A 13,288-nucleotide genomic window follows, 5' to 3' on the forward strand; every position below is an offset into this window, starting at 1 on the left:
GCGTGACAGGTACAAAGTCAAATAATAAGAGAAGTAAAAGAAAGTGAAGTTTTTAGTGTAATTGCAGATTAAAGAAAATATTTAAAGAAAAGATGATAAATGTCTTCAGTTGTGAGGTTACAACGGGGCCGTCCACGAAAGCTTTTTACACTTTCAGTCAGCTGAAAGCTTATATGCAGAAGGTCTCACAAAAATGATAATTGATTGCCTTGAAAAACATGGTCTGGACTACAGAAATAATCTTGTGGGGCAAAGCTATGAGGTGCATCTGTCATGAGCGGAAAGCATTCTGGTGTGTCTGCATGGATTAAAAACAGTGCAAGATTTGCATTTTATGTGCACTGACATGCATTTTGCTTTAATTTGGTGCTGTAAAATCAGTGCCTGAGGAAGTTAACGTTTTTGCTCTCCTGCAGAAGCTTTATAACTTTGTATCTGGCTCGTACGTTCATCTCAAGTGGCTTGCAGTTCAGAAAGAGCTGTACCCACAGCAGCAGTCCAGGGAACTTATGGATGTAAGGTGGGCATGCAGGTACATAGCATGCCATAAGGATTCCTGCAGTTCTGAGAGTGCTTCAGGATATCACACTTGAAAATAGTGGTGATAGATCAGTGGAGGGAAGGGGCCTTCTTTCTCAGAGATTTACAATTCATAGGGGTTTTGGTTACCTTTTGTAAAGTGCTTGGTGATGCCAAATGTCTTTCTGACATGCTCCAATCAAGCTCTCTTGACCTAGCAAGGGCTGTGGATCTAGTAGGTGCTCTTACAGACACATTACAGGACTACAGAAGTGAGGGTTACATTGGATAACTATGGAATGGTGAGAGCTTCCAAAGAGCTGTCTTTTATCAGGTGCTTGACAGTCTCACAGCTGAGCCGCAGATGCGTTTTCAAAGAACATTTGCGAGATAATGCAAAGGGGTCCAGTCTCTCAACCCAAGAGAGAAAAGAGGAAGGGACAGACCGTCTACTCTCTTTGACTTTGTTGTGTTTCTAGAACCTTATAAAGAGGTATTCCATGACCTATTTCCACTTAGTAAGATTTCTGTTGTTACTCCAGTCAGCAGTGCTTCTTGCGAGAGAATCTTCTCAGCTTTATAACTGATTAAAACCCACATTAGGACAACAATGGTTGATGACAGGTTAAGTTACTTCAGAATTATCAGTGTTGAGTCAAGGAGGGCACGCACCCTCAACATGGATGAGTTTGTGAAACACTTTGCCAGTTCTCACCAGAACTGCAGAAATATGCTGTTTTAAAATCTACCTAGGATAATTTGGCACTTAGGCGGTCCCTCTGGTCATGATATAAACCTGCACTGTGTACTAGCTAGTACACTGACATTCTAAAATTATAAATCCAGGGTATCAAGGATATCATGTCACACATATTTAATTTGGTCTTTATTAGGCCAATTCCAAAACTTTTCTTTGCTATTAGTTAACATAATATATATGAGCATTAATAGTAAGTTTGTAATATTGATGGGCACCAACATTATTTTTGAAGTCTGTTTCTGCTTGATATCTGGTATGTCAAATTGCAGTGTTTTTTTGTAAATTTACTTTTTTGTAAATAAACTATGCAATTTATGTAACACACAAATGCATCTTATCTCCTTGGTGCTTGAGCTTTATTTTTGGGAAAATATTTAGGATGTTCAACACTTATAGATCCAGATGATATATTCATGAAAACAGAGTGACCCAAGTCTCTCCAGTATGTGTGTGTGTGTGTGTGTGTGTGTGAGTGTGTGTGTGTGAGTGAGTGAGTGAGTGTGTGTGTGTGAGTGAAATTGAGCTGCAGTTCCGAGGTAGAGACCCTGACTATTCATAGTATTTTAAATAATTCTAGTGAAGTAACCCTTTTGGACCACACTATCTGCCACATTGAAGAACTCTGGGTTAAGTGAATTATCACTTCTACCTCTAATCAGCAATCATATGATTCATTCATGCTCCTTAGATGCCAGGTTAGGGTTACACAATAATTTACTGTCATGGTCTATGGACACCCTGAAGTAGCCTTGGACACCCCCTGGCCACCCTGAAGTAGCCTTGGACACCCCCTGGCCACCCCATGTAGAAAACTCTAGTTACGCCACTGCTTGCAAAGATGAGGATCCAAGAGCAAGAGAAGGAGTGAGGTGAATCATAGTGGAATCTGAAAAGACACGTATCCCGAAAGCATGATGGTGTACTTATTACTACGTGCACATGCTAAACTAAAATCAATTAATGAGCTGGGTAGCTAATTAAGTGTGTCATTGTAGCAAAGTATTTATAAACTAAAAATCAGATCTCTTAAAAGTTTCTTTCATTTTTGTTATATTATCTATACAATAGGCAATAATTGATTTTGGCCCAATAGGTCTGGCATATTCCAACTTTCAAGGAGCTTTCTGTTTTTTAATTGGGTTATTTTGCCTAAAAACATTTAGGCCTGCCTATATATATTTTAAAAAGAATCTGCCTCCCTGCCAGCCTGGCATAAGTGGCCAAAAGGGTGTTTAGCATTCCCAGTGGCTCTGCAAGCATGGAGAGAGGATATTCTCCGCTGCTGGCCTGCACCATCACATGAGCCTAAAGACATAGACTGGCCAAACTCCTTTCTAAAAATGAATTCAAAGCCACTGAGACTAATAAAGTAAATCAGCCTATATGCCCAATTTATAGACTATAATGATTTAATACAACAAAATGTTTTTTAAATGCTGAGCATCCCTCCCAGCCTTGACTCCCTCCCAGCCTTGACTCCCTCCCAGCCTTGTGTGTTGCACTCGCAAATGCTTCACAATGTATTTCTTTGTACCCTATAGCCTTGAAATAATTGAAATAAAATAGCCTAAATAATACATTTTCGTTCCTTCTTAGACTCTTTGTCCGGCTCCTGACCTATTTAGAGTGTTTATATGTTGTTTAACATGACATGTAGCCTATTTGAAATGATTCTTATATTCACCTTTTCATTAAAATACTTTTCATTCAAGTCATGTGGTTTGGTTTCAATACTTCAAAACCAAATGGTAGGTCTAGGTAGTCACAAAAATAGATGGGTGTTGGCTAAATTGTGATTTTAATGAACGTGAAAGGGTTTTTAGAGAGCGGGTGGAAAGGAGATGGAGCACCAGAGCAGTGCGCAATGAGTGGGATTTCCAACGCTCAACTCAGCTGACCTACTCTGGGCCTATGGTGACTGTATAAGAGAGCAAAGGATGAGAGCGATGGCCGTTTGATTGTGTATATGGGTGTTCACTGTACATGTGTGCAAGAATGCACGTGTCCATTTCCCATGTGTGCTTTTGTGTATGTTTGCACTATGTTTGTTTGAAAGTCTGTATCAGTGTGTATTGATCAGGAGCTGGTTGAATGGTCCAATCCTACAGTGTAGTGCTATCTGACTTAATTTGGTCTGGTCAGGTGAAGATGAGGTGCTGGTGCTCTAGGATCCTGTACTCAGCCTTGTGCTGCTCAAACAGCTTAGCCAGCGCCTCCAGGTAACAGCCATGCAGCCTGTCTACCTCAGCTGATGAGGGGCTCACGTTCCTCTCCACCACTATGGGCTCTCCCACTGAGAAAGAGATGGAGGGAGGAAGGGAAGGAGGGAAAGATGGGCCAAGGGTAAATGGAGGGAGAGAGAGAGAGAGAGAGAGAGAGAGATAGGCAGTTGAGAAAGAGAGAGTAAAAATACAGATGGGGTTCAGTGAGAGCAGAAAATGAAAGGCAGAGGAATTACAGAATGTTCAAATGTAGTCACTCAGAGGAGGAACAGGAGAGAAAGGGGGAGAGAGATAAAGGAAGTGAAACAAAGGGCAAGACGGAGGACACATGAGTTTACAGCTCTAAGGTGATTTGATTGGCTGTAGCCCAGTGACCCTTCACTGTGGACGGCTCTGTTCCAGCTGGTCACGATGTCTTGGCTGACCCCAGCTGCGGCCACGGTTACAGTTACCCTTAACACAGTTAGCTATGAACCAGTTTACCAGTTTCCCATATATGTCGGCTGTTCTCCCTCTCCCCCAGTGAGCTTTTATTTTGCCATCTGGCTGATGACTAGCTAACTATAAGATTTCCTTCAATCAGAGCACTGTGACTGCACATTGTTTCTGAATGTTGTTTGTAAATAGTTTAAGGAATATGATTCCCCATAGACACAAATGGATCATATTTTAGTCTCTTATTCCTCGTCACCTCTCTCTTCCCATGACTTTCCACCCATATTGTCCCCCATCCCCCACTCACCAATGGTGTAGATGGGTTGTCTGAAGGGCATGAAGCCCAAGCTGTACTGGAAGACCCCCCGGGCGTGGAACAGAGGCAGGCTGAAGCCCAGGGTCTTCCTCATGCCCTCCTGGATGGTACGGACCAGGGAGCCCTTCGGGTTCTTCAGCTGATTAAACAGATCATTCTCCCCAAAGGAGAACACTGGCACCAGATGAGCCCTGCACACAGGACAAGGTGAGAGAACAAGTCAGAATTTTTTACCAGCGGCATAATTCCACTCTTGACCGCAACCTCATAATTTGATGTTTGTGGTTGTTTGCAAAATCAATGTGTTTCAATGTGATCTGATCCTTTTCAGGGTTTTTTTGCAAAAGAAATCTATGTTCCTGTCATTATTGCTCTCACACCAATCTATCTAAAGTGGAATGTAGAGCGGCTACCATAATCCTTCTGACCTGAGTGTATCCTAATTCTGTTTTTAACAACTAAATGCCCCGTCAAATGAGTGATTCTTTCAAATCTCTGAGCGGAGGACATACATCAGTTAATCATGCAGGTGTGTGTGTACTGTAATATTGCAGTGCTTTTCCTTTCATCTCAACACATGGGTCATTAAAAGCCCTGGGGTTAAGATTCATAGTTCACTTTATGGCCTACAGTACATTCAGTAATGGCCCTTATGGGGGAGATTTCAGTCAACATGAACATTTATAATACTTTATTTAAAACGAGATGGTTATAGATGATGAGTAGATTGACAGGAAATAAGCCAGGAAGGATGCATTTTTAAGTGTACAAGCAGACCCCAACAGAGACTCACCCACACCTGAGAGCAATCTTGACAAAGCCCTTCCTGTTGAGGGCCTCCAGGATGAGGCTCCCAGGCCTGGCCTCCAGGGACTCTGCCGTCCCGCCAATCACTATGATTGACACGTTGCCCCCTCCCTTCTGGCTCAACACATGTGTAAGACTCTTCTTGGAACAAGAAACAACCCCTTATGGGAGGTACAGCACAGTATACTTAGAACAAATTTGGCCAGGAAAAAACTTTCACAGGGCAGAGTTTATTTGAAAAATCTTACAATATCCACAATATGAAGAAAGAATTGTTGACAAACTAATACTGCACTACAGTGTGCGACACAATGTTTGGACCTCAAAATGCACTCCAGTATTTACCTAACCTTGAAAGCTCACTGATAGTGTTTAAATGAGAAAAAACAGAAGCATTGTGGTGGAATGCATCTGATGGCTATGGTTCATAAATACATCCCTAACAAGGTTCACCTGAGGACATAAGGTACTCCCGGAAGAATGGGAAGCCGAACCAGATGCCGAGGGTATGCAGATAAGGAGTCATTCCTGGATAGAGCTCTTGGAAACCTGTGTATTCTGTACAGAAATTGCCAAACGCTCCGGCTACCAGGATTCCGTGAGGATGGAACCCCATCAGGTAGTTCCTCTCTGGGTCTAGGTCACATGTCTTAATCAGCTGACCACAGACACAGACAAGACATGAACAGTGAGAGGACAAAGGATAAGACATAGGTTGAGTTCCTGCCTGACTAGATGCGCAGATGTTGCATTGCGTCATCCAATGGTCGTGTGCTACGTCATCGACTGTGCAGTCAGGCATCTGATGGTTATGTCATATGATGTGGTTAGCTGATATGTTAAATACCTATCCAGGCCTTGTAAGATCTGGCATACATCTGCAATGTAGTCGGGCAGGAACTCAATCTCAGAATGGGTGGATGTGACAGGGGCTGGGTCTTTAGCCATGGGATCACCATGATGTATTGGCCAATGACCACTTTACAATGGCTTTGACCTATTTGAGCTATTAATACACCAAAGGGCAGTGGATAAAGAGTGGGTAGGCAGTCATGAGACTGTCATGTAGGCAGTCATGAGACGTTTGAGACAAACGTCCTCAATTACATTTATCATTCAGTTAATAGGTGTTTGCATACAAATTGTGATATTATTAATTCAACATGGAATTCAATCAGTAATTCTGAGTGTCATTACACACAGGCTGAAGTCTAAATTATGCAAAGAATGGTGCAATAACCTATTACTGTTGATAATAATGAGGCTTGATATTAGTTGGCCTCCATGCATCATTAAATGCATAGGCTACACAATCAGAACACGTCATAAGCCTACTTACGTGGATGGGGAAATAGTCTCCAAAGTGTTTCCACACGGTCCAGTGGCGTACCCAGTCAGACCTGCGGCCCCCAGCCTGAGGTGTGTCCCAGTCCAGGTAGAGCCACAGGGCATACAGAGCAGCCACGTGCCAGTATCCATTCAACACGATCACAACATACACACAAAAACAAAACTGAGCTAGACAGACAGGACAAGATGGAAGTGAAGAAAAATATGGGCATCACATGAGTAAGCACTGATTTTAATTGACCCCAACCCTGGGCCACCATGGTTATGATTTGCTGAAGATGAGGTGTGCATAAGCCTACCAGTTACCTCCAAAGAGAAAGCAGAAGACCCATTGAAGAACTGCAGCTGTCTGTAAACATCGGTTGAATGGGATATTCAAAGGTGCAAGCTCTATCTTGACCATGTCTGCGGTTCTCACTCCCGGCTTCTAAAAGGTTCCGCAGTCTTGGGCACAGAGCAGGGGAAGGGTCACTATCTTATGCCCCTGTCCTTGTCAAAATCTTTTTATACTCAGCAGCTTTAACAAGGCGGTCATCCAAGTTCGTGGCATTTTGGCGAGACTTCATGCGCAGGACTATTCAAGAAAAATACAAATGATAGGCTATACTCATTTTTGTGTGCCTGGTCTCTTACCATACACTTGACTTTATCAACTTCCAAAACACTGCTCTAAATGGGCTGCTATATGATTGCATATCAGGCTTTCACCTACTCTTGTTTCTTTGTTCTAGCACCATCTTGTGGAAAATGTCATTGCCCATTTGATACATGAGGCATATTTGATCAAATATAAGTTTTGTAATGGTTAGGTTGTTACGAATGCACTGATATGCATGGCATTTCGGCAACTTACCCAAAATGACTTTACATTGGGGTTGTGCCGGTTGTCATATAGATAGTTGGAGGGCTCATCATGGATATTTTAGCATGGACATTGCCCTTGAGGGCTTCCACCGTTTTAAAGTAGTCAATTGGGTGGGGATTCCAATGAGTTGAGCGCCATCAGCCAATGAAGAAGAAGAAAATGGCCTACTTTAAAATGGATATAGCATCAATAGTGCTGCCCATGATGTCACAGATGCTATAATGGCACAGATACAAAGATGGGGGACACATATGGGACACATATTTACATTGCCAAAGCAAGTGAAATAGATCAACAAAAGTGAAATTAACAATCAGAAATGAACTGTAAACATTACACTCACAAAAGTTTCAAAAGAGTAGGGACATTTCCAATGTCATATTATGGCTTTATACAGTGTTGTAACAATGTGCAAATAGCTAAAGTACAAAAGGGAAAATAAATAAATATGTGTTGTATTTAAAATTGTGTTAGTACTTCAGTTGTTGCTCTTTTCTTGTGGCAACAGGTCACAAATCTTGCTGCTGTGATGACACACTATGGTATTTCACCCAGTAGATATGGCAGTTCACCAACATTGGATTTGTTTTCTAATTCTTTGTGGGTCTGTGTAATATGAGGGAAATATTTGTCTCTAATATGGTCATACATTTGGCTTGAGGTTAGGAAGTGTCTGAGCCCGGTGCCTCCCACCATTAGCTCTGACAAATTGAAAACCCTAGTCATTGACGACACCATTACCCGCAGTATTATACTTAAAAAGAATCAGCCAGTGATCATATATTGTATGATCCAGAAGGCAGGGCTACCGACATAAAGGTTCATCTGAAGATGGTGCTGGCTGTGGCTTAAACTGGCGAGTGTTGACTATATCGGGATATTGTTATTCACATCGTCACTAACGATGTTTGGATTAAACCATCAGCAACCTAGCTTCAGCATGTAATTTAGCTAGAAAGATGTGTTGGCATCGAGTAATTGTCTCTGGCCCCCTCCCAGTTAAGGGGAGTGATGAGCTCTACTGCTATGCCTTATCTTGGCCAGGTCGCAGTTGCAAATGAGAACTTGTTCTCAACTAGCCTACCTGGTTAAATAAAGGTGAAATAAAAAATAAATACAGCAGACTCAATCGCTGGTTTAAAAATGTTTTCTGAACCTCCCAAAAGATAGTGGAGGACTAAGCCTTGCCTGCTGAGGAGTGATAGATTCCATCCAAGCTTGAGGGGGGCTCTCCTCTTATCTATCAACGTAGACATGGCTCTAACGCTCCTAGCTTCAGTGGTAATAAATTATCAATATGGACACTTACAACGCTGCGCATTGGTCCTCCTCTTCTTCCACCAACAACGGCCGTTACAGAATCACCCACCACCAAAGGACCAAGCAGCGTGGTAACGGGCAGCATCAGCAGGAGCAGCGCTATAAGGAGGAATGGACATGGGGACACTCTGGACGGCAAGGGTTGCTACACATGGGAGGAGATCCTGGCTGGAAAGGATCGCCTCCCATGGGAACAGGTGGAGGCCGCCAGGAGAGCGGAGGCAGTAGGTAAAGGGAGCCAGCGCTTTGAGGGAACACGGCTGGCAAGGAAGCCCGAGAGGCAGCCCCAAAAACGGGGGTGCACACGGGGAGTGTGGCTAAGTCAGGTCGCCGCACTGGCCTGGCTACGGGGAGCAATCAGCCAGGTAAGGTTGGGCAGGCTCGGTGCTCGAGACCTCCAGTGCGCCTTCACGGTCCGGTCTATCCGGTGCCACCTTCATGCACCAGCCCTCCGGTGGCAGCCCCCCGCACCAGGCTGTCTCTCCGTCTCCTTCCTACAGGTGCTCCCGCCTGTCAGGCGCTGCCAGAGTCTCTGTCCAGTCCGGATCTGCCAGAGTCTCCCGTCTGTCCTGAGCTGCCAGAGTCTCCCGTCTGTCCTGAGCTGCCAGTCTCCCGTCTGTCCTGAGCTGCCAGAGTCTCCCGTCTGTCCTGAGCTGCCAGGGTCTCCCGTCTGTCCTGAGCTGCCAGGGTCTCCCGTCTGTCCTGAGCTGCCAGGGTCTCCCGTCTGTCCTGAGCTGCCAGAGTCACCCGTCAGTCAGAAGCTGCCGGAGCCGTCCGTCAGCCAGGAGCTAATGGAGCCGTCCGTCAGCCAGGAGCTGCCGGAGCCGCCCATCAGTCAGGAGCTGCCGGAATCACCCTTCTCTCCGGAGCTGCCAGAGCCGCCCGCCTGTCCGGTGCTGCCGGAGTCTCCCGTCCGTCCGGTGCTGTCGGAGTCTCCCGTCCGTCCGGTGCTGTCGGAGTCTCCCGTCCGTCCGGTGCTGCCGGAGTCTCCCGTCCATTCGGGACCTGTGGCTAGGGTCCCCAGTTCGAGGTCAGCGGCGCTCTTAAGAGGCCACGGAAGCAGGCTAAGAGACGGACAAGGACTATGGTGGAGTGGGGTCCACATCCCGTGCCAGAGCCACCACCGCGGACAGACTGTTTCGGCTGTGGCTATGGAACACCGATCTGTTCACAGGACATGCTACCCTGTCCCGGACCTGCTGTTTTTCAACCCTCTCTCTCCCTCCATCTCTGTCTCTACCGCACCTGCTGTCTCGACCTCTGAATACTCAGCTATGAAAAGCCAACTGACATTTACTCCTGAGGGAGTTGCACCCTCTACAACCACTGAGATGATTATTTGTTATTTGACCCTACTGGTCATTTATGAACGTTTGAACATCTTGAAGAACGATCTCGCCTTTAATTAACAATGAGCCAAGTGGATAAGAGTGTTGGTCCAGTAACTTAAAGGGTTCTGGTTTGAATCCCAGAGCCGGCATGGTGGAAAAATCTGCATTCTGCCCTTGAGCAAGGCAGTTAAGCCCCAAAAACAACTGCTCTCCAGGCATAGACATTGATTACAGGAAAATTATTTTGGCATTTGTTCAATTAGTCAATTGTTGACATAGTCCCAAAATGTTCTACTTGTCAGCAATCACGTTTTCAAGATATGTAACTTTCAAAATACAGAAATCATCCCGGTATGATGCAATTTACATCATATGATGCATAACGCAGCAACACATGATGCAAAATGCTCATACAGGGAGCCTGGTTCCTCTCTAGGTTTCTTCCTAGGTTCCTGCCTTTCTAGGGAGTTTTTCCTAGCCACAGTGCTTCTACATCTGCGTTGCTTGCTGTTTGGGATTTTAGGCTGGGTTTCTCTATCGCACTTTGCTAAATCTGCTGATGTAAAAAGGGCTTTATAAATACATTTGAAAGTTACATTTCTTGAAAACTTGTTTGCTGACAAGCAAAAGATTTTGGGACTATGTCAACAATGGACTAATGAAACAAATACCAAAAAATTGATTTGGGGTGAAGTTTTCCTTTGAGGCAGCCCCCACACCTATCCGATTCAGAGGGGTTGGTGTTGATTGACGTGTACTCTGAGCATACGCTGACCAACTGGCAAGTATCTTCACTGACATTTTCAACCTCTCCCTGTCTAAGTCTGTAATACCAACATGTTTCAAGCAGACCACTATAGTCCCTGTGCCCAAGAAGACTAAGGTAACCTGCCTAATTGACTACCGACACATAGCACTCACGTACGTAGCCAAGTGTTTTGAAAGGCTGGTCATAGCTCAAATCAAGATCATTATCCCAGAAACCCTAGACCCACTCCAATTTGCAAACCTCCCCAACAGATCCAGAGATGATGCCATCTCTATTGCACGCAACACTGGCCTTTCCCACCTGGACATAAGGAACACCTATGTGAGAATGCTATTCATTGACTGCAGCTCAGCGTTCAACACCATAGTGTCCTCAAAGCGCATCACTAAGCCAAGGACCCTGGGACTTAACACCTCCCTCTGCAACTGGATCCTGGAGTTCCTGACGGGCCAACCCCCAGGTGGTAAGGGTAGGTAACAACACATCCGCCACGCTGATCATCAACTTGGGGGACCCTCAGGGGTGCGTGCTCAGTCCCCTCCTGTACTCCCTGTTCACTCATGACTGCATGGTCAGGCATGACTCCAACACCATCATTAAGTTTGCAGATGACACAACAGTGGTAGGCCTGATCACCGACAATGTCGAGACAGCCTATAGGGAGGAGGTCAGAGATTGTGGACTACAGGAAAAGGAGGACCGAGCACGCCCCGATTCTCGTTGACGGGGCTGTATTGAAGCAGGTTGAGAGCTTCAAGTTCCTTGGTGTCCACATCATCAACAAACTAACATGGTCCAAGCACACCAAGACAGTTGTGAAGAGGGCACAACAAAACCTATTCCCCCTCAGCAGACTGAAAAGATTTGGTATGGGTCCTCAGATCCTCAAAAGGTTCTACAGTTGCACCATCGAGACTATTGCATCACTGCCTGGTGTGGCAACTGCTCGGATCTCTATACGAGATGGTGTCAGAGAAAGGCCCTAAAAATTGTCAAAGACTCCAGCCACCCTAGTCATAGACTGTTCTCTCTGCTACTGCAAGGCAAGCCGTACCGGAGCGCCAAGTCTAGGTCCAAGAGGCTTCTAAACAGCTTCTACCCACAAGCCATAAGACTCCTGAACATGCAATCAAATGGTTACCCAGACTATTTGCACTCCCCCCCACTCCCCTCTTTTACGCTGCTGCTACTCTGTGTTATTATCTATGCAAAGTCACTTTAATAACTCTACCTACATGTACATATTAGCCCAATTACCTCGACACTGGTGCCCCCGCATATTGACTCTGTACCGGTACCCCCTGTATATAGCATCGCTTTTGTTATTTTACTGCTGCTCTTTAATAATTTGTAACTTTTATTTGTTAGTCTTATACACTGCTCAAAAAAATAAAGGGACCACTTAAACAACACAATGTAACTCCAAGTCAATCACACTTCTGTGAAATCAAACTGTCCACTTAGGAAGCAACACTGATTGACAATACATTTCACATGCTGTTGTGCAAATGGAATAGACAACAGGTGGAAATTATAGGCAATTAGCAAGACACCCCCAATAAAGGAGTGGTTCTGCAGGTGGTGACCACAGACCACTTCTCAGTTCCTATGCTTCCTGGCTGATGTTTTGGTCACTTTTGAATGCTGGCGGTGCTTTCACTCTAATGGTGGCATGAGACTGAGTCTACAACCCACACAAGTGGCTCAGGTAGTGCAGCTCATCCAGGATGGCACATCAATGCGAGCTGTGGCAAGAAGGTTTGCTGTGTCTGTCAGCGTAGTGTCCAGAGCATGGAGGCGCTACCAGGAGACAGGCCAGTACATCAGGAGACGTGGAGGAGGCCGTAGGAGGGCAACAACCCATCAGCAGCCTTTGTGCAAGGAGGAGCAGGAGGAGCACTGCCAGAGCCCTGCAAAATGACCTCCAGCAGGCCACAAATGTGCATGTCTGCTCAAACGGTCAGAAACAGACTCCATGGGGGTGGTATGAGGGCCCAACGTCCACAGGTGGGGGTTGTGCTTACAGCCCAACACCGTGCAGGACGTTTGGCATTTGCCAGAGAACACCAAGATTGGCAAATTCGCCACTGGCGCCCTGTGCTCTTCACAGATGAAAGCAGGTTCACACTGAGCACGTGACAGACGTGACAGAGTCTGGAGACGCCGTGGAGAACGTTCTGCTGCTGCACAGCCCTCCATGTGCTCGCCAGAGGTAGCCTGACTGCCGTTAGGTACCGAGATGAGATCCTCAGACCCCTTGTGAGACCATATGCTGGTGCGGTTGGCCCTGGGTTCCTCCTAATGCAAGACAATGCTAGACCTCATGTGGCTGGAGTGTGTCAGCAGTTCCTGCAAGAGGAAGGCATTGATGCAATGGACTGGCCCGCTCGTTCCCCAGACCTGAATCCAATTGAGCACATAGGGGACATCATGTCTCGCTCCATCCACATACTGTCCAGGTCTGGGAGGAGATCCCTCAGGAGACCATCCGCCACCTCATCAGGAGCATGCCCAGGCGTTGTAGGGAGGTCATACAGGCACGTGGAGGCCACACACACTACTGAGCCTCATTTTGACTTGTTTTAAGGACATTA

General features: G+C 45.7%; 1 protein-coding gene across 2 annotated transcripts; it reads right to left on the bottom strand.

Annotated features, from left to right (window-relative positions):
- Positions 1-3,308: 3,308 nt before the first annotated feature.
- LOC139385859 (2-acylglycerol O-acyltransferase 1-like) lies at positions 3,309-7,072 on the bottom strand. 2 transcript variants are annotated; one of them, XM_071131130.1, is made up of 6 exons: positions 6,716-7,072; positions 6,399-6,577; positions 5,513-5,717; positions 5,046-5,220; positions 4,244-4,443; positions 3,309-3,572 (listed from the first exon to the last, which is right to left on the bottom strand). In XM_071131130.1, exons 1-6 carry the CDS (start codon positions 6,810-6,812, stop codon positions 3,418-3,420), a joined length of 1,011 nt encoding a protein of 336 aa, XP_070987231.1. In that variant the 5' UTR covers positions 6,813-7,072; the 3' UTR covers positions 3,309-3,417. The 2 variants fall into 2 exon arrangements, with proteins under 2 accessions (XP_070987231.1, XP_070987232.1); XM_071131131.1 differs by having other exon boundaries at positions 5,052-5,220; positions 6,716-7,057.
- Between the last annotated feature and the right edge of the window lie 6,216 nt (positions 7,073-13,288).

This window comes from Oncorhynchus clarkii, chromosome 27 (assembly GCF_045791955.1).
Source record: "Oncorhynchus clarkii lewisi isolate Uvic-CL-2024 chromosome 27, UVic_Ocla_1.0, whole genome shotgun sequence".
Classification (NCBI taxonomy): domain Eukaryota; kingdom Metazoa; phylum Chordata; class Actinopteri; order Salmoniformes; family Salmonidae; genus Oncorhynchus; species Oncorhynchus clarkii.

Coding starts and splice junctions, on each gene's coding strand:
- LOC139385859 (XM_071131130.1), bottom strand. CDS start 6,812: ATGGTCAAGATAGAGCTTGCACCTTTGAATATCCCATTCAACCGATGT. Junction 5,718..6,398: donor GAGACTATTTCCCCATCCAC/GTAAGTAGGCTT, acceptor GTCTGTGGTCAG/CTGATTAAGACATGTGACCT. Junction 3,573..4,243: donor ACAACCCATCTACACCATTG/GTGAGTGGGGGA, acceptor TCTCTTTCTCAG/TGGGAGAGCCCATAGTGGTG.